We start from the raw sequence: 27,776 nt of genomic DNA on the forward strand, positions 1-27,776 counted from the left end.
ACCACAGGCTGCATTTCCTCTTTTCTTGGAGGCACAGACAGAAATTTTGTGGTATCAGATTTTCAGCAGATAAAAATAAACCTACAACAGTCTTTTACACACATGAAGTCATCACAGTCTGCTCAGAAGAACACAGGGGGGTCAGAAAAGAATTAAAGGGTGACCTGAACCACTAGACTCACATGTCACATGTCTTCTTGTCTACACGCTGAGGCATCTGTCAATTAATATTAATCTGAAACATCATCACCCCCCTTTCTTTTCTTTGTGTGTGTGTTTGTATTCAGATTTGTGAAGTTGTGCCCTTAATCTTCATAATATCAAAACCCCGGAAACACAAGGAAGGTGCATCATGATGAGACCCAGAACCAAAACATTACAGCAAAGCTGAATACACTAGTGTATATAACACCCAGCAGTGTGGTAAACTGTGCTGAGAGAGTATCTGCACCCCATAAGACCAAGAAGCCAAGAACACCAGCATGCTGTGTGAGAAACATGCATGAAAGTCAGAACACCTCTGTCAGTGCGTTCACGTGGCTAGTGGGTCCTCTCTGTGGCTGACTGGCTGTTAACCCAGTGAGTGAGAGTTTCTCCCACTGCATTGGGCCGTATCCTTCTGCAGCACTAAAGGACAGTTTTGCAGCCATGTAGCTCTGCTCATGTCACGTGCAGCCTTCCCACATCACATGATTTCTGGGCATGACCGTGGAGTCCAACAGAGCCCCCATGTCCCTCACCCTGAATTGACAGCAGACCTTTGGGGTGTGCCTAGACCCATTTGGGCTTCACTCGTGGGGTAGCCCAATCCAACAGGAGTGGAGACTCCATCCAGATGTGGTCCACCAGATCTGGAGTCACTTCAGAGGGGCAGAAGTAGACCTTTTTTTCCCCCCAGAGAATCGACACATTGCCATCTGTTCTTCTCCCTGGAGACAACCTGTTGCACTCCTGGCCACAAGCTCTCTCTCCATACTTCCTCCTCCAGTTATTCCTTAACCGGGTACAGACTGAGGAGTTGAGGTTGATCCTGGTGGCCCCTCTTTGGCCCTACATGCTAGTTTTCAGTTTTCCTGCCAGTCATGGCCAGGACACCCTCGGAGCTCCCTGTTCTGAGGGACCTCCTGTCCCAGGTGAGGGGGTCACTGTTCCATCTTTTCCCAGTAGGGCTCAGGGTGACAGCCTGTACCTTGAGAGGGAGAGGCTCCAGGCCTGGCCTGATCTAAAAGTGAGAATGCTGCAGGAGTTTTGTGCACCATCCACCAGGACTGCCTACTGCTTTCTTTGGGGGCTGTTTGCCTCCTGGTGTGCGGTCCACCAGCTGGACCTCCACAAGGCTGCAGTTGACATGATCCTTTGTGTGTTGCATGCTCTGTTGGTCCAAAGGCAATGATGAAGGTGACACAGGGGTTATCCTCTGGCCTAACTCTGGGTTGCTGCTGATGACCTCGATTACCAATCTTGGGTTAAAAATTGACTCTGCACTTACCTTTGATGGCCACGTGAATGGGGTGGTGAAATCGTCATTCTATCAACTCAGGCGTCTGTCGAAGGTTAAACCTTTTCTTTCAAGGCGTGACTTGGAGACTGTTATCCACACTTTTATAACCTCACGCTTGGATTATTGTAACTCCCTTTTAATAGGGGTTGGACCGGGCACTCTGACACGCCTGCAACTAGTACAGAATGCTGTGGCACGGTTTTTATCCGGTAAAAGGAAATTTGAGCACATTACTCCGGTTCTGGCCTCCCTGCACTGGCTTCCAATTGAATTTAGAATTCATTTTAAAGTTCTTTTATTGGTTTTTAAATCTTTAAATGGTCTGGCACCTGCGTATCTGTCTGATTTGCTGAAGCCCTATGTCTCCACTCGTTCGCTCCGGTCAGCTGAGCAGCTGTTGCTCTCAGTCCCCAAATCACGGTTGAAACTGAGAGGAGACCGAGCGTTCTCTATTGTGGCTCCTAAGCTTTGGAATAATCTTCCTCTTCAAATTAGGCAATCGACATCAGTGATGGTTTTTAAATCCAGATTGAAAACGCATTTTTATTCACTGGCTTTTGATTCAGTGGTTGACTGACTTGTATCTTATTGTTTTTGCTATGTTTATTATTTTATCGTATTTATTATTCTTATGGTATCTGTTGTGTTTCTTTTGTTCAGCACTTTGGTCGGCCTTGTGTGTTTTTAAAGTGCTATATAAGTAAACGATGATGATGATGATGACCTATTTGAATTTCACCTGTCCAAGTAAATGCAGAGTTACGAATCTCTCCCACTGGGGACCTGCACAAGGAGACAGCTGGGAGCCAGGTTGCCCTGTGCTATCTCCATGCTTTGGCACAGCATGTCTTGCTTACCCGGCCGTTTAGGAAGTCGGGCCACTTCGGAGGTGGGGTGCCCCCGGCCTCTCGGCCTGGGGCTCGGTCACTCAGGCGCGGCTGGCTGCCGGCGGAGCTCACGGGCGCATCACTTCAACTCCCCCTGGCTTCTGCTCCGCAGCTGCTGAGTGAGCCCTCATCTGGGACTCTCCTCAGCTCTTTCCGGGACAGTGGCGCGGCTGCCCCTCTGTTGGTCTTCCTTGGTCTCTTGTGTTCTGGGGGCCTCTGGATGTCTGGAGTTTGCTCTCCTCCATACCTGCTTCATGCCCTGGAGGACGGGGCTGTGGCCCCCCCACACCCTCTAGCAGATTATTACAAGAAGGAACCTTTTAAAAAATAAAAAACAAGCACGTCCATGCTCACAGGTGTACACACGGGTGATCACACCCACAAACTACACCCTTTTTGGCTCCTACCTCAAAGCACACTGTGTTCTGTTGATCTTATGTGCTGCACAATGATGTTTAATATTTGGTATATTTATATTTGACAATGTCAGCATGAAGTTGTCAAGAGAACACCACTGTGCTGTTATTGTCTGCATTTCTTGTTGCCTCTTTGCTAAAACAAGTCATTTACTAAACAAAACATTTTTCTCTTCATCCACAGGCTGCACTTCCTCTTTTCTGGGAGCTCAGCCAGAAATCATGAGTCATTTTCAGCAGTTTAATAAAATGGATAAAGAAGAAACAACATTTTTATACACATGTAAGCATAACGGGTCACTCAGAGGAAGTGTTGTTGTGATATTATTTTGATTAGTTTTTAAAGCACCAAAATTATTTTACACACATCAAACTGTACACAGCAGAAAAGACAACCTACAGAAACAATCATTTTGATCAAACACAATTTTTTCTCTTTCATGGCCTCAGTGATGACATGAATCACACTGTAAAATCTGAACAATGGACTATACAGTTTTTGTGCATCACAATTTGGCAACAAGTAATGTAATTAACATGAAAATTATTAATTCTTATTAATTCTTATTATTAGTATTATTATTATTATTATTATTTGTTGTTGTTACTGATATGCAAAAATATGCAATAAAAATGTAATACAGTAAGCTTTAAAGATCGCAGGTAAAATCCAGGAGGAAGTGAGTGAAAGATAAATAAAGATATTTTTTTTAAATAAGAGACTGAAACAAACTCACAGAACCAAATCGTGAAATTTTGTCATGATGGAAACAATGTCCAACACCATCCAACCTCCACTTATTACAACAGAAATAAACACAATAAGATTTGAATACAAAGATGAACCATATTATCAGTCTTCTGACATTAAACCAACAGCATGTCATTGTTTAATATAACTGCTGTTGATCTGGATGCTGGCAGTTCTCTAAACGTTGTCAAAATGTTCTGAGTTGGATTTTGTTGCTGATGTTGTTCGTGAGTCTTGAGTTTTGTTGAAATAATCTTTTTATGGACCTGAAACAAAATCAGAACAAATACGACTTCAAAAATGAAAAACAAAGAAATAATGGTGCCAAAGATGTGATGATGCTTTCTGACCTTTTACACTTTCATCCTTTAATCACACAGAACTGATCTCATCAGGGAAACTTACACTTTCCCACATTTTAGCTGCATGTGTGTTTGAAATTTAAGAGGCTCATTATTTTATTCAGACACCACAACAGAAACACAACATAACTAAAGAAAGTCGTGATTCAGCTCATCAGTTTTACAAAACTCTGAAACTTTAAGAGTGATGTCACACATTTTACTGCACATGTAATCTGATTACTAATGATTCAGTGTGTGTAGAGTTCACATTTGTACCTGAGGCTGATTCAGGATTCACATTATTGTAGTCAGAGCTAGGGATGGGTATTGATAAGATTTTCACGATTCCGATTCCATTTTCGATTCTGTTTAACGATTCGATTCTTTATCGATTCTTTTTTTTTTTTTTTTTTTTAAAGGAGAACACTAAGGTCGATTAGCTTAGAACTTTGTTTTATATCTTCTCTTTGAATAAGATAGAAATTTAGGAGTAACATGGCCTTACAAACCCAACAGTGAGATCTTAAGAGATCCTTAAGAGATCCAGCCTATGGCTCTTCAATGGGGTGTCACGGGGTCCCCAGGAAAAAAAAAATTGTAAATGTAAAATAATAAAATAAATATTCTTCTGTAGCAATTACACAAGAATATCCAGTAATGTCCCTGCCTACAATTAAACACATTCACTTACCGAAAATCGACCGTCTCACACTTCTGGGTGCAAATGGGTGCAAGCCTTTTACCACAAACTTAGACACTGCTCGGTGGCATTCGTATATCCTGGCCTGAAAGGAGACGCTAACGGTAGACTGCAGCGAGAACTGCCAGCATCTGAGCCAACCAATTCGTCGACTCCTTCAAATGCGGCCGACAAATGCGTCCTTCATTTCCCCGAATTTGAAGGATGGGTCGGGTGTGTCCTTCGTGGCCAACCATATCCCAGAATTCATAGCGCGGCGCAGCCAAATTTCAGCTGCCAACAATTGCGGCCGCTGCTAAGTTTTAAAATTACTCTTATTAATCTTTCTGGGTCACAAAATAAACTTCTAACATATTTTCAGGCGAGAAAGAAGCTGTGTAAATTTCAAATATCTGCTTGGTTTATCAAGACATCGCATATTTGCAAAAGTGCGCCGACGTTTTTGGAGACGTCTGTTAGCCACCTGCTGGATAGCAAGCCGGGGGGTTCAGTGGTCACTCGAGCCGGCGAGAGCAGCGGAATCACGGCTTCGTCGTTTTCAGACCGCCGCTCTTTCGCTACTCAGGTTAAACATGACATATAAGTCACTCGGATAACTTAAAAATGTAATTGTTTGCCTTTTTTCGGTGTTTTATTGGTTCCGGAGTAAATCGCTTTGGCTGAGATCAAAGTTATTAGATTATTAGATTAAATAAAACGTTATTAATCTATCTGGTGGGTTCCTCCGGGATTTTCACACAGCTGAATAAACGTCAAACAGAAAACTGATTAAACAGAAGTGTGAGACTGTCGAGAATTTACGCCAGTGTCCTGTTATATTTTAGATAGCAAGGAGCAGACGGCCAAGTTTATTAAACTCCACCGAGACAGCGGTGACGCAAATCTGAAGGCTAGACGCAAATCTGAAGGCTAGACCGTTCCGTTTCACAGCCTCGCACTTCCGGCCTTCTCAGTCTTCGAAGGACCCAGCCCACGTAGACCGCGAAGGCCGGGTCCTCCGAAGGATGCAGCCGACGTTTTGGAACACAGCTTCTGTCCGTCTCTCTCATCATGGTCGCCTAAATGCATACTAATGGCAGGTTTTGTAATAAGGCAGATCGCGCTAACATAATATGCGCTGTTAGTTGATTATTTACCTGCCGCATTAACGGGAGAGGACATACAAACGTTACCGCTGCTGCTGGGTTGAGATTCATGAGTCCGGAGCAGAATTAAAAACACGACATTCATTTAAGGTCATTGCGTGTTTTGTGAGCAAATGCTTTTGCATATTCATAGTGTTTCCTCCCTTAAAAGAAATATCTACTTGCAAGTATAGAGATTGACAGACCACGTGACTTTCGTGCATTGCATGCCGGGAACTCGTGGCAAAACAATCCAAGTACCTGCATCAAATGCAAGCATTTGCAGCACCGCAAAACGTTCATTCTTCGGTTCCAATGAATTCTTGCTTTTTCTTTGCCCCCCAAAAAGGTATGTACAAAACGAAGGAGAACAATGCCGGTCCGTACAAAGACAGACTTGATGAAAAGACAAAGAAAAGATACGAGGAAAAAAATCAAACCAGTGAAAGGGTCAGACCCTTACGAGCACACAGAGGGACAAAATACATTAGCATGCTGCCCAACTTTCACCACGCTTACATTTATAATTATACGGTTCTTGGAGTGAGTGCATACACTCATGAAGTTTAGTAACTTCAGGTCACTGCAACAAGCCCAGGTACAGTTTACCGACGGATGGGTACAGGACCTTGAAATGCACCGTGTAGAAAGTAAAGACCATCGTACATATTTACCAGTCTCACAAATCGTCTTCATAAATACACATTCGTTAACCGTTTATTAATAGGACCTTTGAGCTCAATGGTAATTAATTAGTAGTGGAAATTATTTCTGGTAGCATCACAGAAATGTAGCAGTGACAATAATATTGTATGCTGTAATCGTAATGGGCAATTAGTGATACAAAACAACTGTTTTATCCTGTGAATAAAAGTATATGTTTTTGTCAATGTACCATGGTAATAACAGAAGCGAAATGCAATATTGTGTCAGGACCAGTGTTGGGACTAACGCGTTACAGTAACTACGTTATTATTGTGGTAACGAGCACGGTAACTAGTTATTATGCCAAAATCAGGAACGCGTTACTCGTTACTGGGATTTAGATAGGGTCGTTACTCGTTACTTCATGTGGTGGCTATCGCGGAGCTTCCACAGATTCAGTAACATTAGCAAGTGGTGGAAGCCAGCAGGTGGATGAAGGAAAAGGGACGCAGAAGGAAAAGAGACCCGAGGCGGCCGCCGGTCCAAGTGTGAACTGAACTTCAGGTAAGAAGTTATGACCTGCAGTCTCTCTGGGTCAGATATAAACCAAGTTTAGGTGGAGTTTATTTTCGTTATTCTGACTTTTTCCGTACTGCGTGCTAGCTAGCATGACGGAGTTTCTATACAGCTGGGTGGGTGCTATGAAGTTAATGATGTTGAACTTTATTTTGTTCATAAGTTATTAGAGTTGCCAACCGTCCCGTCTGGTATTCAGAGAAAATATTACGCGTTTCTTATTGAGGTGAAAAGGAACAGTTTGTCCCGTAATTCAGCTACAATGAAAAAGGCACAAAGCTGGAGTTATTCTGTGTCTTTGCTGCACAGCTGCCTCTTCCTCTCTCATCCTCTCACCCTCCCTCTCCCATTTCTACTTCAATCATGAAACTGATCAATGATCAGCTGATCGTCTTTTCTCTCTTGTTTGTTTATCGCTCACTTTGCGCCGAAAGAGAAAACCAGCGGATGTCGCGCTAAACAACAGCAGCACGTTTAAGCTTGATCAGCTATTGTTAGAATTTATTTAATATTAATTTCTAGTATCAGCTGATGTTTGCTGGAGCCACAGCTGCAAAAAAGCTGCTGGTCATGATATGGTTTGGATATCTGGTGAGAGGGAAACATGAAGATGAAACCAGGAGATGTCCTTACTGGATCATCAGAGCTGAACAGGTGATGGAGAAACAGGTTTACCTTTTAGGTCACATGAATGAGTTGAAGGGAAGTTATGAACTGTTTCTGAGAGACAAATAACCCCAGGATCCTTTTTTAGGTAGCTGACAGCTGGTAACTGTGCAGGGGCGGGTCTAGCAAAGTGTTGCCAGGGGGGCATGTAGGGCATTAACAGGGAAAGGGGGCCACAATGAAATACTTTTCTTTCTTATTCTCATTTAAAATGTCTAGCATTTAAAAAATAATTATCTGAATCTTACAACAAACGATTGATAGATTGATGCATATATACCATCAAAACAGTGTTTATTTTCATTCAAAGGCTTTATGATTTTTCCTATAATGGTGGGCGGTCTCTAGTCAAAATGCCCAGGCCAATTTTCTGTCCCAGTCCAGCCCTGTATGCAGCTCATCTGCAGTCTGGTGTTACCTACATCTTCCTATTCAGAAGGCAGAATTTCCGAGTTCTGAGTACAATCAAAGCACCACAACTGCAGTTTTTGTGTTGGATGTAAAAGGCGCACATGACACTGTGACGTAGGCTAGAATCATGGCAGCAGTCAATGACGGTCCAGGCGTGGGATTTCTCTCGTGGAAATATGCACGTTATCATATCCTTTCTATTGGTAGGTGGCACAGTGCACTTGTGGCAAGTAAGCAAGCTAGAAGACTGGCAAAGTTATGGAAGCAACACATTAACAAGAGAATTCTGAGTAAAACCAAAGTTACTTTCTCTTAAAAGTAACTCAGTTACTTTGAAAGTAACGAGTAACTTGAAGTAACTGAGTTACTTTTGAGAGAAGTAACTAATAATGTAACTAAGTTACTATTTTAAAGTAACTTACCCAACACTGGTCAGGACAATTTACTATTTATGCACAATAAACAAAGGAGCATAGCGCGACAATTTCTGTTCAGCGCCAGACGTGCTTGTAACCTATATCACCAATTATGTTAAGAAAAATGACGTATTAACTACTACAAAACACTGACCTTTGTGGAAATGCTTGGAGCAGACTAACATGTGAGCTGGAGTGTTCTGGGACGTTATATTTGGTCTTTGAATGGCTGCAATCCAGTCGCCTCTTTGTTACTTCGGAAACATGGCTCGAACAATTTCTCTTCAACGACGTAATCCGATAACAACTGATCTCTTTACCCGTCGGCTTTCCGTGGCTGTCATGCGACCGGCTATTGCAGTTAATAATACAACAGCTTCTTGCCATTTTTTGTGTTTCTTTTTATCGCTGTTTAACTGATTTCAATTGAAAGCCTGCGTGCGCTAGTACCTCTTGCCACGAGTTCCCAGAATTCTTTGCAGTTTTACCCCTGAGTGACGTCACATTTTCAATCTCTATTGCAAGTTGCCCTGTCGTCTCGTAAAGTATAACCAAACTTTTGAGCGTTTGAGCCGCTTAGTAAATGACGCTCCGCAACGTGGTGACGTCATTCGGGGCGACTGGAATCGATAAGGGAATTGTTTGCAAAAATGGCAAACAATTCCAAGGAATTGAAACAGTGGGAACCGGTTCTCAACAAGAACCGGGTTTCGATACCCATCCCTAGTCAGAGCTCTCCTCTGTGCCATCATGTCTGCCTGTTGTGATGATGGATTATTGTATTTAATAACATGGAGACTGTCTTCCTCTAAAATTACACAAGTTACAAAAACAATCGACCAATTATTACATTTCATGTTTCTTGTACTCACTCCTCTTATCAAGACCTTCAAGCTGAAATCCAGATGTGACGTTGTTGTATTCATCTGCTGAAATAATAATGAAGTTTGATCAGTCAGAATAAATATTTACATTTCTTACAGCTCTGCTATTATCAAAGTTTATACTGTTTGTACCACTTCCAGTGTTTCCAGAGCCTCTGATTGATTCATAGACTGAAAGATCACCTACAAGTCATTGAAAATAGGAGTTATAAAAGAAGTTAAATATAATGATTTATTTTTGTTTTTATCTAATAAAAGTTTTTTTTTTTTCTTGATAAGAAACTGAGTGTTAAAAACTGTAATAAAGAGAAAAGTAATCATTTCTGGTCTCACCATGAAGAAGAGAGGAGTAAACCTGAGCTTCATTCTGGTTGGATGTTTGTTGTGAAGCAGAGCTTTGATTGGTGCTCGGAGACTGAGTGAGACTGAAACATTTAGCAAATAATTTAAATTTAATGAGGAATAATTCAAAGTTATTGTTGTGTTTAAAATGAAACTAAACTGCTGCACCAACCTTTTACAACAGGGTTCTGTAAAAAACACAAACATTATTACATCAGTTTGTTTAAAAGTGTCGCAGCATTAAAAAAAAAAAAAAATTAAAGTCGATCAGAAAATCTCTCACTCTTTATTTTTCTGTAGCAACACATCAGCAGCAGCACGACAATAATTCCACTAACAAGTCCAATGATGAACGGAACGATAAATGAACTTCTTTCACGTCCAAAACCTGAAATGAGAAAACTCATTTCAGGTATATAGGTATATGTGTGTGTGTGTGTGTATATATATATATGTGTGTATATATATATATATGTGTGTATATATATATATATATATATATATATGCTAAAATCCAAGAGAAGTAATAAATATATAATTTATATATAAATATATAAATTAATAATGAAAGAAACAAATGACAGAGTCAGTTGTTAGAACCTGCTGAGTGGTGTCTCTAACAGACAGCATGAAATTTTTAAAATTTGTATTGACGCAATTGGATTTGTGAAGAATTTAAATTTAGAAAAACAAAAACTAATGAATACCTTGCACAGTGAGTTTGACTCCATTACTGAACTCTCCAGAGTCAGACTCACACCAGTACACTGTAACACCCTCCTGTAAGCTGTGGATCTTATAAGAGGATCCACGCAGTTTCTGGCAGTCACAGTGAGACAGGAAGCCGTCCTCAGAGAACTTCCTCACTCTCCACTCAGTGAAGTTTCCCTCACAGGTCAGTGAGACAGAGTCAGAGGTGAAGTGTTGCACTCTGTCAGGACTCACTGTGAGAGACGCTGCTGAATGAACATCTGAAAAAGTGAATATTGTAAACCTTTTACTAAACCTCTGCATGTTTCCAAATCTTTATTTCTTGTCACACGTTAACACTCAGTCTCTGTGTTCATCTATTTATCCTCTTTTCTACCAGTATTTTCTTTTCCTCTCTGATTCAGTCTTTTTCATCTTTTTTAGTTTGTTGTTCATTTCTTGGGCCCCATTTCGTGACGATCGTGGCTCAAGAGTTGGGAGTTCACCTTGTAATCGGAAGGTTGCCGGTTCGAGCCCCGGCTCGGACAGTCTCTGTCGTTGTGTCCTTGGGCAAGACACTTCACCCGTTGCCTACTGGTGGTGGTCAGAGGACCCGGTGGCGCCAGTGTTCGGCAGCCTCGCCTCTGTCAGTGCGCCCCAGGGTGGCTGTGGCTACAATGTAGCTTGCCATCACCAGTGTGTGAATGTGTGTGTGAATGGGTGGATGACTGGATATGTAAAGCGCTTTGGGGTCCTTAGGGACTAGTAAAGCGCTATATAAATACAGGCCATTTCTCACCACCCTGTGACAGCTGAGATACATCTGTGGGTCCTCAGTCATTCTCAGGTCATCGTAGTCGTGAGCACTTGAAAAGAAGGTAACTGTTTCCTTCTTTCCAAGCATTCAAGACAGCTGGGATAGACTCAATGTTCCCCACAACCCTGAATTAGAGTTAAGGAAGTCAACAGATGAGTGGATGTTTGTTTCTTTGGGCCTGTCTGTGTCCTCTTCTTTTCAAAATAATCTCCTCATTTTACTCCCCCCATGTGTAATCTGCCCTCCATGTTTCCATGGTGGAGAAAAGGTTGTAATTAGGAAATACCTAATTAGAAAACATAAAAGTACCAGTCATCTGCCAATATGGGCTTTAAATCTCATTTTATCTTTGTCACTGGAAATAGAGGGTAAATAGTCATGGAGAGGAAAGACAAAATCTCTCACCTGCAGACCAGACAAACTTTGGTTGACTGTGATCAGTGTGATACTCTGGGTCTCCTCTTCCAGCTCTGCACACATATCCTGCTGTGTGTGTCTGTCCATGAATGATGTAGGAGTCCTGTGCAGTCCCACTGCCATCAGGTAGCAGCTCATAACTGGAGGATTTCTCTGATAGATCAGGAACAGCTTTATACCAGTAGAAGCTCCATCCTGCAGACGGATGTTCAACCTCACAGTTCAGAGTTACTGAGGCTCCAGGACTCAGCCATGATGGAGACACAGTGAGGACAGGACGGGGTTCATCTGTTCAACAAAGATTTGCTCTCAATCTTTCGTCTCTTAACTCTGAATTCAATGTCACTAAAATGTTGACTCACAAATATTTATGATGAACTTTCAGAGTGAGACTATCTAAACATGTCAAATATCTCAACATGTACTAATAAAAACACATTTTTACAAACTGTTTCTATTTCCAGGTTAAATGAACTATGACTCTACTTACTGTCAGAAACTGTCAGTGTGACTGAATCACTCCACTCTGTTGTTTCATGCTGTGAACTTTTCATTCTGCCCTTACAGCGATAGTTTCCACTGTTGGATGATGAAGCAGATCTAATCCTGTATTCATTTTGATTTGGAGCTTTTATCCTGCTGTTTTGTTCCCACTTATAATTCAAGTCAAGTATTTCCCATATGAACATCATAATGTCAAACAGGTTAAACAAATGTCTTTCTGTTTGGTCTTCAATGAAATTTAGAAACATGAATTCACCTTGTATTGTGTTTTAAACCCAAATTTTAAAAAAAGAAGTTAATCTAAACTGACTGGCTATACTCTGTGTAGCAAACTCTCATCTTCCTCCTCAGCAGAAACCTTACTGTGAGACTGATTTGTCTATTTCACTGGAAAAGAGGATTTCCTGTTTCTACACCTGCAATTCCATCATGGGTTTACCAGGGTGTCACTCACAGCCAGACTCACTCAAGGCTCTTATTTCAGTGTAAGCTGCACTGTATCTTTAATATTTAATTGATTGTTTTAGAGATATATTTGTTGAAATGATAGTAAATATTATATTGAAGTATGAAATAATTTACTGATTAGACTCTAGAAGAAGCATATCTTCTACTGCAGAGATATGAACACTTTCTAATTCTAAGGTTTTTCTTTAACAGTGAGAAGAATAGTGGAAATCAACATCTCTGGAGTTGTGTACTTGTAAAACTTGTTTTGACTGTGGGAGGATGCCAGCGTTCCCATAAGGGAAGATGTAAACATCACACAATGGATTCCTCCCAGTAGACCCACCTATGGCATCAATTTCAAACTGCCATGTCGCTTCATTCTTTAGTTATCACATTTACAAACTTGTGTGTCCCCTTGGCCTTAGAGAGTAAGACCTGAACTAACTACATCGTAATACAGTTTCTGCAAGTTTCTGTAATCCACGTGTGCAACAACATCAGAAAAGAAAAAAAACTTTTAAGTTTATTAAAAAAAATGAAAAAAGTATCTGTTTAAGATCTTTGCCCACTGAAAGCAAAAACTATTTAGTGAGCATCACTAAGACAGCTACAAAGTTGTATCAAAAAGCAGCATTTTTTTTTAACTATTATAGATGAAAGATCTCCAACTTACATGATACAGTCAGTGTGATGATATCACTCCACTCTGAGAAGAAATAGTCCCTTCTGCCCTGGCAGCTGTATCCTCCACTGTCAGACTCAGCAGCTCTGATGATTCTGTATTCATTGGATGTTGGAGGTGTGTTTAACTTGGCTGCTCTCCATTCATACGTCCACTGAGCTCCTTCACCTCCCTGAATCTCACATCTGACAGTGACTGTCTCACCGCTGTATATCTGAGTCCAGGGTGGCTGCAGGGTCACAGTGGGCTTACTGGGAACTGTTCACAGAAAAATAAATAGATATCCAATTAGGAGAAAAATGCTGGGCTCACATGAGGCATAACTGCCACATACATTACCCTTAGTACAGCTGTGAAGTGATTTGCAATTTGGGAAAAGAGGTGCGAGGCAGAGTCTCACATCTTTGATATACAGGTGATCTGAGGCTACTTGTGTATTAGCTGCTTCTAATTTTAAACTCTTCAATCAATCCTGTTCAGATCATATTACAGGACTCCTGGGTTGTTTATAAATATCGGTATGGAGAGTAATTTGCCTTAAGTGTTAAGTGTTGCAAATGTGTACAACATAATCCAGAAGGGTAAAGTAATATCTACAGATGTGTACAATAAGTGTGTAACTTTCAAAGACTCGAGAGCGCCTGGATGACTCACACACAAATACAAAGCAATCTGACCACCAGTGTTGGTCAAGTTACTTGAAAAAGTAATCAGTAACTAATTACTGATTACTTCCCCAAAAAAGTAATTCCGTTACTTTACTGATTACTTATTTTCAAAAGTAATTAATTACTTAGTTACTTAGTTACTTTTTAAAAACACTATTTACAACCTGAATAGGTGATAAAGCGATAGATCTTTCAGCCCAATTCTACTTTTTCTGCATAATCCATCATACAAAATGTAATCAAATGGAAAAGTCTTTTTAAAACTTGTTTTATTAATTTTAATCTTTTAACTTTATGCATCAAGCAAAAATTAAATTATATGCAACATTCTCTAACTGGAAGAAATTTGTTTAACATATAAACCAATTTTCTGCACATTCCAGCACATAAAATAAAATATTTTCTTGGTGTTTACACTCAGTCTTTCAAATAAATGCAAGTGAAACACAGCAGAAAATAAATAAAATCAAAGACTCAGCGGTCCTGTTGCTCTGTTTTCACCTGTATAGCAGGCGGATGTTTGCCCTGGTGCAGGTGTGCCGCAGCGGTCAGTGGAAGGATACGCGAGTTTCTCTGTGAGTTTCCCATTACGTCATAGCGCACTCGTGCTCGCTCGGAATTAAGGGGTTTTTTCGCTGTAAAAAGAAGTTTTCTTCCCACGCAGTGAACAGCGGACGCTAATGTTTTTGTCACTTTTTACAGAATCAAACTCAAAGTTCAGTACTTCCACGCTTTAAACGCTGCACGCTCATACTCTCTCTGCACTCCATTATCCATTGTTGATCTGCACACAGCTGTTGCCACGAACGTCGCACTCACTTACTTCATTTTCATGAGACACTGGCAAAAGAAATCACAGTTTTAGTAACGCAGTAATGCAGCGTGCTTACGGGAAAGTAACAGTAATCTAATTACCTTTTTTGCAATAGTAATCCCTTACTTTACTTATTACTTGAAAAAAGTAAATCGGATTGCAGTAACGCGTTACTGCCCATCTTTGCTGACCACACATAAATCTATTTTACAAATGAGTAAATCCAAAAGTGAATAAATACTGATCAATTATGTACGATTTATTAAGTTCAACATCATGAATCCAATAATTTTACTTTTTAAAAAAACCTTTAACACACGTGGACAAATCGCTTGATACCCACATGGAGATCTGAAACTAACTTCATGCTGCCGGCTTTGCACAGATCTGCAAATGTAAAATGAATTCATGTCCTGGTGTAAAACTGCGACATCTTGGCTTCCAGTGTTTCCCTGTGTTTCTTTTTTCTAAATAAACGAAACTACATGTAACCACTTTTACGAGAAAACATATATTTATTATCTACAGACACCACACAATAGCCTGCCATATCCTGACATGTTTAGGATTATTCATTAGGATAACATTAATCTTAGCCTGGTTTCATTAGAGAATGGTAAGATTACCATCAAAGTGTTATTCCATTTCACCTGGATGATTTCTATATTCAAAATAAACAGATTAGTTTGCATATACTCACTGCAGAGGATGATCCACAGTGAAGTGCAACCAATGTGTCCTCCATCTGCTGACTGGCTGGCTTTTCCAAGCAAAAAAAAAGATCAACACCTCACTTACAAAAACCATATAAAAAACCTAATACGAAAACATTTATAGGCTACTGTTGAGTGTCTGTAATTGGTAAATCTGTGTTTTCTAGTAAAAGGGGTTACGAATTGTTCCGTTTATTTAGAAAAAGAAACGCAGGGATACACTGGAAGCCTAGATATCCCAATTTTACACTGGGGCTTGAACGCATTTTACATTTGTAGATCTGTGCGAAGCTGGCAGCTCAAACCCCATCTGTACAAAACCCCGCAAGGGACATTGGAGGAAAAAAAAATGAAAATGAACTTTTGCAGGATCACGCAAAATAGGGCGCATCCATTGAAGGGTGCATTTGAAGGCCGATTATGTCACAGCCAGGCGACGAAGGCTCTCCATTCGAGTCTGCTCCAAATGTGTCCTTCGTGGCCCAACCTATCCCAGAATTCACAGCCAATTCCAGTTTCCAACAATGGTGGTAGCTACTTAGCTTTAATATTACTTTTACTGGGTCACAAAAGAAACTTTTAAGATATTTTCAGGCAAGAATGTAGCTGTGTAAACTTCAAATATCTGCTCAGTTTATCAAGACATAACATATATTTATATTTGCAAAAGTGCTCTGATATTTTAGAATTAGAATTAGAATTCAACTTTATTGTCATTGCACATGCACAGGGCAACGAAATGCAGTTTGCATCCATCCAGAAGTGCTTTAGTGATATAGATATATTACAATATATATTAGCAATAATATAGATATGTGAGTATATTACATAAATGGGTCTATTATGGTATGTTATAATGTACACGGTATGAAGTATGTTGTGAATATTCTATAACTATAAGTATGTACAGGCTGTAGTGAGTACAAGCTATGTACAGGATATGAACAGGATATAAATATGAAAAACTATACAGAATATGAAATAAATAACTTTACAGAAATCTGAGATATACAGCTATACAGAAATGGGAACTATGCAAGTTGTAAACAGTTGTAGGGTTAAAAATTATCGAATGTACAGAATGATTATTTACACAGAGCTATACAGTAGTGCAGTTAAGATAAGTGAGATATAATTCCTACAGAGGCTATATAAAGTGCTAGTGGTTGTGAGTGGTGGTTCAGTCCATGTTATTATTGTGTGTTTGAGGGTACAGTTGTCCATTGTGGGTGTGTGTGTGTTCAGTCCATGTGTTAACGTGGGTCAGATGTCAGGAGGCGGAGTTCAGGAGTCTGACAGCTGTGGGGAAGAAGCTGTTCCGGTACCTGGTGGTCTTAGTCCGGAGGCTCCTGTAGCGCCTCCCAGAGGGCAGGAGGGTGAAGAGTCCATGTGATGGGTGACTGGGGTCTTTGATGATTTTCCCAGCCCTTTTCAGACACCACTTCCTGTAGATGTCTTTCATGGCAGGAAGTGGTGCTCCGGCGATGCGCTGGGCAGTTTTCACGACCCTCTGCAACGCCTTCTGGTCCGAGGCAGAGCAGTTCCCGTACCAGACTGTTATACAGTTGGTCAGGATGCTCTCGATGGTGCAATGATAGAAGTTCACCAGGATGTCTGAGGACAAGTGGTTCTTCTTCAGAGTCCTCAAGAAGAAGAGGCGCTGGTGAGCCTTCTTGACCAGCTTGGAGCAGTTGGTCGTCCAGGTGAGATCCTCGGAGATGTGGACTCCCAGGAACTTGAAGCTGCTCACACGCTCCACAGCCGTCCCCTTAATGTGGATGGGTGGATGTGGGTCAGCATTCCTCCTGTAGTCCACGATGAGCTCCTTGGTCTTCTCGGTGTTAAGCAGCAGGTTGTTTCTGTCGCACCACTCAGCCAGACGATCCACCCCCTCCCTGTAGGCGGCCTCATCGTTGTCACTGATGAGGCCAATCACCGTGGTGTCATCTGCAAACTTAATGATGGTGTTGGAACCATCAGCAGGTCTGCAGTCGTCAATCAATCAAAGCTTTATTCGTCACATGCAGGTTGCCCTGCAGTGAAATGGGACCCCCCCAGACCTTACACATATAGCACAAACATTACATGGGGATACAGGTCGGAGATTGGTAGAATCAGAGAAAAAACATTGAAATGTACACTACAGTGGGGAAAGTACAAGAGGAAAAAGAGACCCCTACTCATGCTGTGCTTCCATGGTAGGACAGGATGAGAACAGGAAACAAAAAAAACTCCTTTGCACAAAAAAGCACATAAATGTCCACAGCACAACATTGTGAAGACATGACAAGCCACAGGGGTGGGTGGGGGGTGAGGAGTAATCCGAAGAAACACAGCAGCCACCCTGCACAGCGCTATCATTCCAGCGCGGCACACAGACCCGCCGTGTTCCCTCGCCGGAAACAAGCATCGAAGGCGTTGGAAAGGGAGGGGGGATGAGTGAGTGCCTATCAGTGTAAGTGTATGTGTGTGCGTGTCCATAGTTCAGCGGAGACAGTGTCCTTCGCTCTATCAGGCTAAGTAAACAGTCTGCCAGCCAACCCAGGTGGCCTTCATGGGACGGGAAGAATAGTCATCACACAGTCGTTATCAGGGAGTTGTTTTGGTGGGCTCCAGCCTTGGGCCTAGCAGCTGGCGCCGTGGTGTCCAAATGTTGAATATTGTTGATTTCTCCTTTGTGAGCAGCTCGAATTTAGCACTCTGACACTGGTCCCTCGATCTCCCGTTGGAGAGCCGCGAGCCTCCCCATGATGGTATCAAACTTCTGTTCCATGGTGTTGTCAGTCTTTTGATTCTGAGACCTCACAACTGCAGTGATCCGTTCCGCGATGTTTTCCAACTGTCGCTCAAGGGTGTCATTTTGAGCAGGCCTTTCTCTGATGTTTCCCCTCATACGCTCAATGGTGTTGTTTTGAGCCTTCACAGCAGCTGTAAGCGTCTCCAAGGTGTTGACCATATTACGTTCGTTGTGAGAGGTCGCGCCTCGTCCCGTCGCTTCGAATCCAGCGGGCAGCCCTGTGGGGGTTTGAACAGCCGGTTCCGCTCTTATTTCTCTGATAAACCAGGGCTAAGCCAACGCCGATCAGCATGAACCCTGTTATCATGGTTCCGAATAGGTGGGTGAAGAGGGAGTAGAGGAAAGGGCTCATCACACAGCCTTGTGGTACACCAGTGTTCATCCTGATTGTAGATGAACAGTGGTTATCCAGCCGGACATGTTGGGGGCGGTTGGTCAGGAAGTCCAGTAACCATTTGCAGATGAGGGAACTGATGCCCAGGTCTGTCAATTTTCAGAGACCTCTGACCGTAAAGTCAAGGCTCACAAGAGCTGGTGAGAATACTGCACTGCCGGCACATCGTGCCTCGACCTCCCGGTCAGCTGAAGGATGCGACCTTGCTGTTACTGTCTCCAATCAGCTCGCTAGCTACTGCATTCTGGGAACACGGTCCAGTATGTAGCTAAATCCATTTTCAGTTAGTATGTTTAATTATTTTATTTTAAAATTTATATTTTTTTAAGACCATTGTTGGTTTTAATCTAGTTTAAACCACACCACTCCACTAGATTTAGCTGAGATCTGAGCAAGAGCAAATGTCAACAACTGAGTGAGAGGGGCTGTTATTGTGTGTGTGTATATGGATAATAGCAAACACTGAAATACATTTCTTGCATGCAGCAATGAATTTTAGATGCTCAAATTAAACTTTTCTTCGCTCAAAATAATTTTCTCCTCAAAATGCAACATTTGCGTTTGCAAATTCTTTTTTATGTGTGCTCAGAATAGAGGCACAAAAATAATGCCATACAAAGCCATAAACCAGATTAGTGGCCTGTTGAATGCTTAAAGTCTAGGTTGGCATTATATTTGAAAATAAAGTAATTTTAACTTGTCTTTCTAAAGAATTAAATTAAATCCCACAGTTGAATCATAAGAAACATTTTGGGGTTGCCTATGTTACATATAAACACTGCCATATGTTTTATCTGGTCCTTTTTCTGATTAGAAACTTTATATATTGGAAGTTGGCTTTTAACAAGCATGTAATGATCCATCCATCCATTCGCTTCCGCTTATCCTTTTCAGGGTCGCGGGGGGCGCTGGAGCCTATCCCAGCTGTCATAGGGCGAGAGGCGGGGTACACCCTGGACAGGTCGCCAGTCTGTCGCAGGACTAACACACAGGGACAGACAACCATTCACACTCAATTTCACTCGCACATTCACACCTATGGGCAATTTGGATTTTCCAATTAACCTATCCCCACAAGCTGCATGTCTTTGGACGGTGGGAGGAAGCCGGAGTACCCGGAGGGAACCCACGCAAACACGGGGAGACCATGCAAACTCCACACAGAAAGACCCCGGCCTGATGTTGGAATTGAACTCAGGACCTTCTTGCTGTGCGGCAACAGTGCTAACCACCGTGGCACCGTGCTGCCAAGCATGTAATGATTACATTTAAATTAGGTGGGCCTTTTTTTAAGCACATATCTCTTTAGGCCCAAATTGACTGATAATTATCCAGACTGACAAATGGGACATTGAATGTCACCTTTCTGGTGGGGAGGGAGCCTGAGATTGTCTAAATTGGGGTCTATTCTATAGCAAATGCAGAAAATAATGTTTTAGGAAAGTAAATTAGTTGGTGTTCTAAAAAATACGATTGTTTGCTTGCAGGACACCAGGAGAGATGAGTCCTCCGTCACAGATGGTGCGGTCAGTGAAGATGGTCACCTGCAGCTTTAAGGTCATTGCATCTCCAACCCACATTAAGGATAATAAAAAATACTTTTAAAAAAAAACATCCGAGATCGGGCACCAAGCCCCAAGTGCGATAGAAGGATCAGTGAATGTGAGAGTAACTGACCTGAAAGACAGGATCATGGCGAAGCTTGAAACCTGGATCCCCCATAGCTGGTTACCAAGACTACGTGAAGTACCCTCAGAAGGTCTACTAAATGATGTGAATGCTACGGACAACCCTACCGCCACGATTACCGAGACTAACAAGCTGATCTACATTACGGCAGCAGTGATCATTGAGATGCTTGGCTACAAGTTGAACAGCCACAAGGAGCAATACCCCCCATGGAGAAGGAGACTAGAGGCTAAGATCAAGTTAGCATGGAGGGAGGTTAGCCAGCTATCAGAGCTGCAGAAAGGTGCGATGAAGAAGGTGCCTAAGAAGTACAGCAAGCTGTCCATACCTGAGGCCTTGGAAACTGCAAAGCAACGACTCACAGCCTTGGCCAGCCGCTTGAAGAGGTACACCAGAGAGATCGAAGGCAGGAGAATAAACCAGTTGTTCTCCACAGAACCAGCTAAGGTGTAGTCTTAGTGGCAGGGGAACAATATGACAACAGCACCGCCAAGGCTGGAGACGGAGCAATACTGGAAGAGCATATGGGAGAAGGACGCAACCCACAACAGCAATGCTCAGTGGCTAGTGAATCTGAGGGCAGGCCAAAGCAACATCCCTGAACAGGGTCCAGTAACCATCACAGTGGCAGATATCCAAGAAAGGGTGTCTAGTATGAAGAGTTGGACAGCACCAGGAGCTGACATGGTTCACGCCTACTGGCTGAAGAAGCCTACTGTACTCCATGAGCGCCTGGCAGCACAAATGAACCAGTTGCTAGTTGATGAGAGACGAAGGCCAGACAGTCCTGATCCTCAAGGACCCCCAGAAGGGACCAGTCCCATCCAACTACCGACCAATAACCTGCCTCAGTACCACATGGAAGCTCCTGTCAGGCATCATACTGGCTAAGATGAACAGGCACATGGGTCAATACATGAGTGGGGCACAGAAAGGGATTGGCAAGAATACCAGAGGTGCAAAACTCCAGCTACTGGTAGACAGAGCAGTCGCCCGAGACTACAAGACTAGGCTGACCAACCTGTGCACTGCCTGGATTGATTACAAGAAGGCCTATGACTCGATGCCCCACTCCTGGATCCTGGAATGCCTGGACTTATACAAGATCAATGGGACCCTAAGAGCCTTCATCAGGAACTCAATGGGGATGTGGCGTACAACACTAGAGGCCAACTTCAAGCCCAGAGCACAAGTAACCATCAAGTGCGGGATCTACCAAGGAGATGCTCCTTCCTCAATGCTGTTCTGCATAGGCCTGAAACACTCAGTGAGATCACTGACAAGACTGGCTACGGATACCAACTACAGAATGGAGCAGCTGTCAGCCACCTCCCGTACATGGATGACATCAAGCTGTATGCCAAGAGTGAACAAGACATTGATTCACTGATCCACAGCACCAGGATATACAGCAGTGACATTGGAATGTCGTTCGGACTGGAGAAGTGTAGTTGGATGGTAACAAAGAAAGGGAAGGTAGACAGAACTGAGGGGATATAACTACCAGAATGAAACATTGCAGACATAGAGGACAGCTACAAGTACCTGGGGATTACACAGGCAAATGGGAACCATGAAGAGGCCACTAGGAAAGCTGCAACCTTCAAGTACTTGCAGAGGGTCAGGCAAGTCCTGAGGACTCAGCTGAACGGTAAGAACAAGATCTGGGCGATCAACACCTACGCCCTGCCCATGATCAGGTACCCTGCTGGGGTGATAAGCTGGCCAAAGGAGGAGATAGAAGCCACTGGGCTGTGGATGTCCGGGCCCAGGTCTCCTCCACGCCAACTTCATGCTCTGGGGGCTATATTGTGTTTGTTTGCTATTTTCTTCTTTTAACAGGTGATCCAATGGATTTTCACAGTGTCTTCTTTTACTTTCCCCCCTTCCCCTCTATTTTCTTTCTCCCTTTCTTTCTCTTTCTCCCTTTCCATATAATTGTCTGTCCAAATTGTAATAACTTAAAATAAAATAAATAAATAAACAATGACAATATAGATTAATCAAGTGGAACAATGTGGCATTGGCATATTTTGTCCACTTGAAAAAATAAATCCATTGGGCATCTTTCCTGGCCTTCAGACAACAATTCTGATTGCTAAAGTACCGAACGGGACAGGCAAAAATAAACTTAAATTAAATTTAAAAAAAAATATTGGGCAGCAGAAACCCGAGGAAGAGGAGGGGCCATCATGGAAGGACAGGCCCCTTCATGATATGTACCACCGGCAGATAGAGGAAGTGGCTGACATCCAGAAGTCCTACCAGCGTCTGGACAAAGCTGGACTGAAAGACAGCACAGAAGCATAAGATCCATAGAGGCTGTGGTCTACCACACCAGGCAAGACCCCAGGTGCAGGCTGTGTAAATATGCCTCTGAGACAATCCAGCAGGCTGTGTAAAGATGCCTCTGAGACAATCCAGCACATAACAGCAGGGTGCAAGATGTTAGCAGGCAGGGTATACATGGAACACCATAACCAAGTGGCTGGCATAGTGTACAGGAACATATGTGCCGAGTACAGCCTGGAAGTCCCGAGGTCAAGATGGGAGTTGCCCCTTAGGGTGGTGGAGAATGACTGTGGTAAGATCCTGTCGGACTTCCAGATACAGACGGACAAAATGGTGGTGGCTAAACAACCGGACATAGTGGTGGTAGACAAACAGAAGAAGACGGCTGTAATGGTAGATGTAGCAGTTCAAAATGACAGCAACATCAGGAAGAAGGAACATAGAAGCTTGAGAAATCCTAAGGCCTCAGAGAAGAGCTCAGGAAGATGTGGAGGGTGAAGGTAACAGTGGTCCCAGTGGTAATCGGAGCACTACATTCTAAAAACTAAAACTCACATTCACTTAAATTTTTTGAGGCAACACTTTTACACTTAAAAATACTGAGTAGATTGGAAACCAGTCAAATCTGTTTAATATACTTGATAAATTGAATAACTAAAGTTTAAACATATTAAGTTGAAATAAACTTAGTCCCTATGGACCCCAAAGCACTTTACACTACATTCAGTCATCCTGAATGTGTGTGTGAATCATTCAGTCATTCACACACACAGTCACAGACTGGTGACGGCAAGCTACATTGCAGCCACAGTTGCCCTGGGGCGCACTGACAGAGGCGAGGCTGCCGGACACTGGCGCTACCGGGCCCTCTGACCACCACCAGTACACTGTAAACCCCAACAGTCTACCTGACTTATAAAGTTTGTGGATATAACAATTAAAATTCCTCACAAAGTTGAAACAACTTAAAACTTTTCTGTTCGGTTAACGATTCAAACAGTTATAATTGTACATGGCTTAGAAGTTAAGAGTAAATACTGCTTTCTTAATTATGATTTTTGAGTAAATGTTTTTTTCCGAGCTCCGCATGTGGACGTCATGACGTCTTCTCTCTAACCTGAACGACGTTGACAGAAAATTCTGTTCAATATGGCTGCCCTTCTCGAGCGACTGGAGAACACATTTGGAGAAACTTGTAAGTAAAACTGAACCTTCGTTATGTTTATTTTTTCCCGTAAAAAAGCAAGTATATTAATATGTTGCAGCCAATAACTTGTTTTCGAATGCGCTGTTGTGTTAAAAAGCACAGACCCAGGTGGTGAATTGTTGTTCGCTGTTGTTCGCGCTCTTTTTCAAACATAGATTATGTCGTCAGTTTTACAGTTTTAACGATTAAAACACAGTTTTACTAAGAATCACACATAAAGAAAGGGTCTTAGTGATATTTTAACGACCCCTTGCCAACGCAAGAAAGTTGGCGTTTTTACAACAGCACTCTCATTGTTCGGCAGGGTTTTTTTTTTCCCCTTCTCATTAGCATCGTTCAAAAGTGACTTAGCTAGCAGTGGTAACTTCTATCTAAAACAATTGAAATATAGCAAGGTGTTGTATATTTAGTGTGCTGATAAGGTTTTCAATATTTTTATTTTTTCTTCCAAGGCTGAAGACCAAAGACAAAAAGACAGAAGAAAAAAAAATTCAGACTGCAATTAATTTCAGGTGGAGACAGTAAACACAGGTGAGTTGAAAAATCTATTGAAGAGTCCTTTCTTCATGGTCATTAAAACATTTTTAGGTTAAAAGACCTGTGTCATGAATCGCTGTGCGGCAGGCAGGAGTTGGACCCAAAATGCAGGACTCAGACTTAGGGGATGAACTCAAAATCACAGCTTTAATTGCTGCTCACAGAAAACGAGCATACAAAACTAAACTGGGAAAATATAAACTCACAGCTTGCAGAGAGGCACACGAGGAAACACACAGCTTGAGGGACAACACAGCACTGACTCAGAGAAACACAGGGTTTAAATACAATGGGAAGTAACGAGGGGAATGAGACACAGAAGGAGAGCACAGCTGGGAGAAATCAGAACTGACGAGACAAGGGAGCAAAGTAGGATACACTCACATGAGACACAGACCTTCAAAGTAAAACAGGAATTAGCACAGACGCAAACTAGACTAGGGGAGACAGAGCAACTAAGAAACACAGAGGGCAGCTACCAAATACTCAGAACTAAACAGAATACAAGAACACCAAACTAAGACACTACACTAAAGAATACGCTGGGACAACAAAGAGAACTAAGAACATAATACAAAAAACTCAGAGGCACAAGAAACTCAAAACACTGGGTCACTGACCCAGGACCGTGACAACCTGTTTTTTTGTTTTTTTTAAATCATGCCCTGGCTTTGTCACACTGAATCATGTTGAAAAGATCTATTTTCATGGCTCCCCCCATTACCATTTCCTTGTACTTCTTTCTACCAGTCTATTTTATTTTGTGACATTAACATCTTAAATGTACCCCTAATTATTAATAGCTGTGTTAGTATTTATAATGCATTTTTTTTTTTATCATGTGCAGATCTACCAAGGGTCAGTGGCACAGTTCACCTTTTGTGGTAAGTTATAACACTTCATATGTGGTCACACAAGTAAGTTGTTTCATCAGTTGTTCAGTTCTTATAAAATGTTGTATAATTGTACCAAATCACTGAGGATACATCCAATGTGTAAATCACAATCAACAATTTTACTGTGATATTCGCTCGTGTTTAGAGAATCTCCATTATCTTTGTTACTGAGTTTCCATTTTTATAGGGCCAAATTTGTATTAAAAATTAATATTTTCATATGATGTGAAATGACTCAATCATTTCTAATTTTTAGAAGAAACCATTCATTAAGTCCCTTAAGGTGAAGATTTCATATATTGATAATGATAAAATTAACACAAATTAAAACTTTCACTGATAAACACACAATTTTTCCTTGCTTTGAACCCCATGTTCTATATAGATTACAGCTCTGATCTGGAGAACACTATTTTAAAATACTGTGTAGGGTTTTTGTCAAATGATTAAGAAACAGACTCTCTGTCACAAGAGACAGAAAGGTTGTATCTTAAAAGAAAAGTCTCCAAAATTTAGTAGAGTCTGATGTCATGCAGTTTCATAAACATGTATTCTCCCCAAAGAATGACACCTGAAAACTTTGCGTTAAATGAACTTTTCTTTTCCCTTTTTAGGAGGCGCCTGATATCAATGTGAAACGCACTGCAGTACTTCGTGCCCTTCCTGTATACCTGCGGGAGGAGGACCCAGAATTCTTTTAGACATGTAATGTAAGTGTATTTATGCATTACTTAAATTCTGCCAGTAAGATAAAATGCTATGGATTTTTTTAAATACAATTTAATACCCTAGCAGCTACCAAATTGTACAAACAAAATACCCTCTCTTTAGAAAACCCTCACACAAACACACACACAGGTCAGGAGCAGGGCACAGGCGTATCACAGCACTATGGCTATGCTGCAGGTGGCCCAAAAACCAGGCTGAAGTCAAGATTTAGTTTCTTTTTGAGATAAAGTCATGAAATAAAAAATTACTTTTTTTTTTAGAAAAATAACAAAAATACAAATTATGTAATGCAAGAAGCTAACACGTTAATGTACATTTTTCAAAAAAAGTAGAGTACCCTAACTCGTTACAAAGTAACCCACTACACTGCTGAATGTTTTGCTAGATTACAGGTCATGCTTGTCACATTCTCTCAAACCAACCTTACTTATTTAATTGGGGCGATCATGGCTCAAGAGTTGGGAGTTCGCCTTGTAATCAGAAGGTTGCCGGTTTGAGCCCTGGCTCCGACAGTCTCGGTCGTTGTGTCCCTGGGCAAGACACTTCACCCGTTGCCTACTGGTGGTGGTCAGAGGGGCCGCTGGTGCCAGTTTCCGGCAGCCTCGCCTCTGTCAGTGCGCCCCAGGGTGGCTGTGGCTACAATGTAGCTGCCATCACCAGTGTGTGAATGGGTGTGAATGTCTGGATGACTGAATGTGTAAAGCGCTATACAAATACAGGCCATTTACCATTGATACTGTGTCTATTCCAGGCGGACGCATTGGATGAGTCGACCCTCATTGACACTTCAGTTGCCCTTCTCACAGTGGTTACCGACGGCGCTTCCCAGTCCAGTCCATTTTACTTCCTCAAGCATGGCTGTTGTGGTGAAAGGCGGCTAGGTGATGCGTGATATTCCCAGATTTGCAGATGCATTTTCTTTATTGTTTAGCTTGATCTATGCTCTGCATTTAGACTACCCCAGGAAGCTGGTTCACACATTTGCCTTTGTCCAAAATATCTTCATGGGGCTTGATGACGGCAAACCCCTGAAACCCCTGCCTACATGCTCTTAAGGAATATAAGGCAATGTTTGTTAGGACACGCACTCTGTTACTGAGCACTTTGTTTGAAGCACTTTAAGCACTTTAAGTTTACTACAGGCTTTGGGTGGATTTAACTCCATCAGTTTACCTAATTTTCCTATACTTGACTGCCTTATCTGGTTATTTGGAAGCTGATCGTCTTTGTACCCATTTTAAAAAATTGTTTTTCATTTCTATTTTAAAAAAAAGTGATTAGTATTTTACTTTTTGTTTTGCATTTTTGTGTATTTTGAGAAAGATGCAATTAGGACTGATGTCGTCCTTTGTGATTTTATAAAAAGATAAATGTTCTACACAGAATTTATAATGCTCACTTTATGGTGCCGATGTCCATGTTAGTTGTTTTATAAAAACATTTGTGATGTTTTTAAATTTTCATGAAAAAATGTTAAATAAACAAAATGTAAAGTAACTGAATTTCCGTACTTTTTTTTTTGTTAGTAGTCTACACTCAAACATTGAAACATAAATATCTTTTAATTAATAATCAGATAATTTGAGTTTAGGTTGTAATATAATTGCATTGTGTTGCATCAAAATAATAAACTACAAGAAACACAAAAATATTGAAATTAAAGTATACAGTCTTTGAGTAAAGCTCAATTAATAAAATATAAAATATAATTTTAAATTTTTAGGTTAACAATAAATACAAATTTTGAGTACCCCATACTTAGAAGATATGAGTTTTTGTACTTAAATCTTTTGAGGTAATCAGTTTCCACAAAAGTT

General features: G+C 41.6%; 1 protein-coding gene across 1 annotated transcript in view; it reads right to left on the bottom strand.

The window, feature by feature from the left end:
* Positions 1-27,776, bottom strand: part of LOC146636224 (basement membrane-specific heparan sulfate proteoglycan core protein-like) — a 103,652-nt gene that overhangs the window by 49,224 nt on the left and 26,652 nt on the right. Inside the window, exons 13-14 of the mRNA XM_085350303.1 lie at positions 13,247-13,481; positions 12,078-12,133 (exon numbers count right to left, since the gene is read on the bottom strand). Of these exons, the coding sequence (XP_085206429.1) occupies positions 12,078-12,133; positions 13,247-13,481 (291 nt within the window). The remainder of the gene's footprint in view (positions 1-12,077; positions 12,134-13,246; positions 13,482-27,776) is intronic.

Source organism: Diplotaxodon limnothrissa, linkage group LG3, assembly GCF_057381915.1.
Source record: "Diplotaxodon limnothrissa isolate DT_005_m linkage group LG3, D_limnothrissa_male_GT1.1, whole genome shotgun sequence".
Taxonomy (NCBI): Eukaryota; Metazoa; Chordata; class Actinopteri; order Cichliformes; family Cichlidae; genus Diplotaxodon; species Diplotaxodon limnothrissa.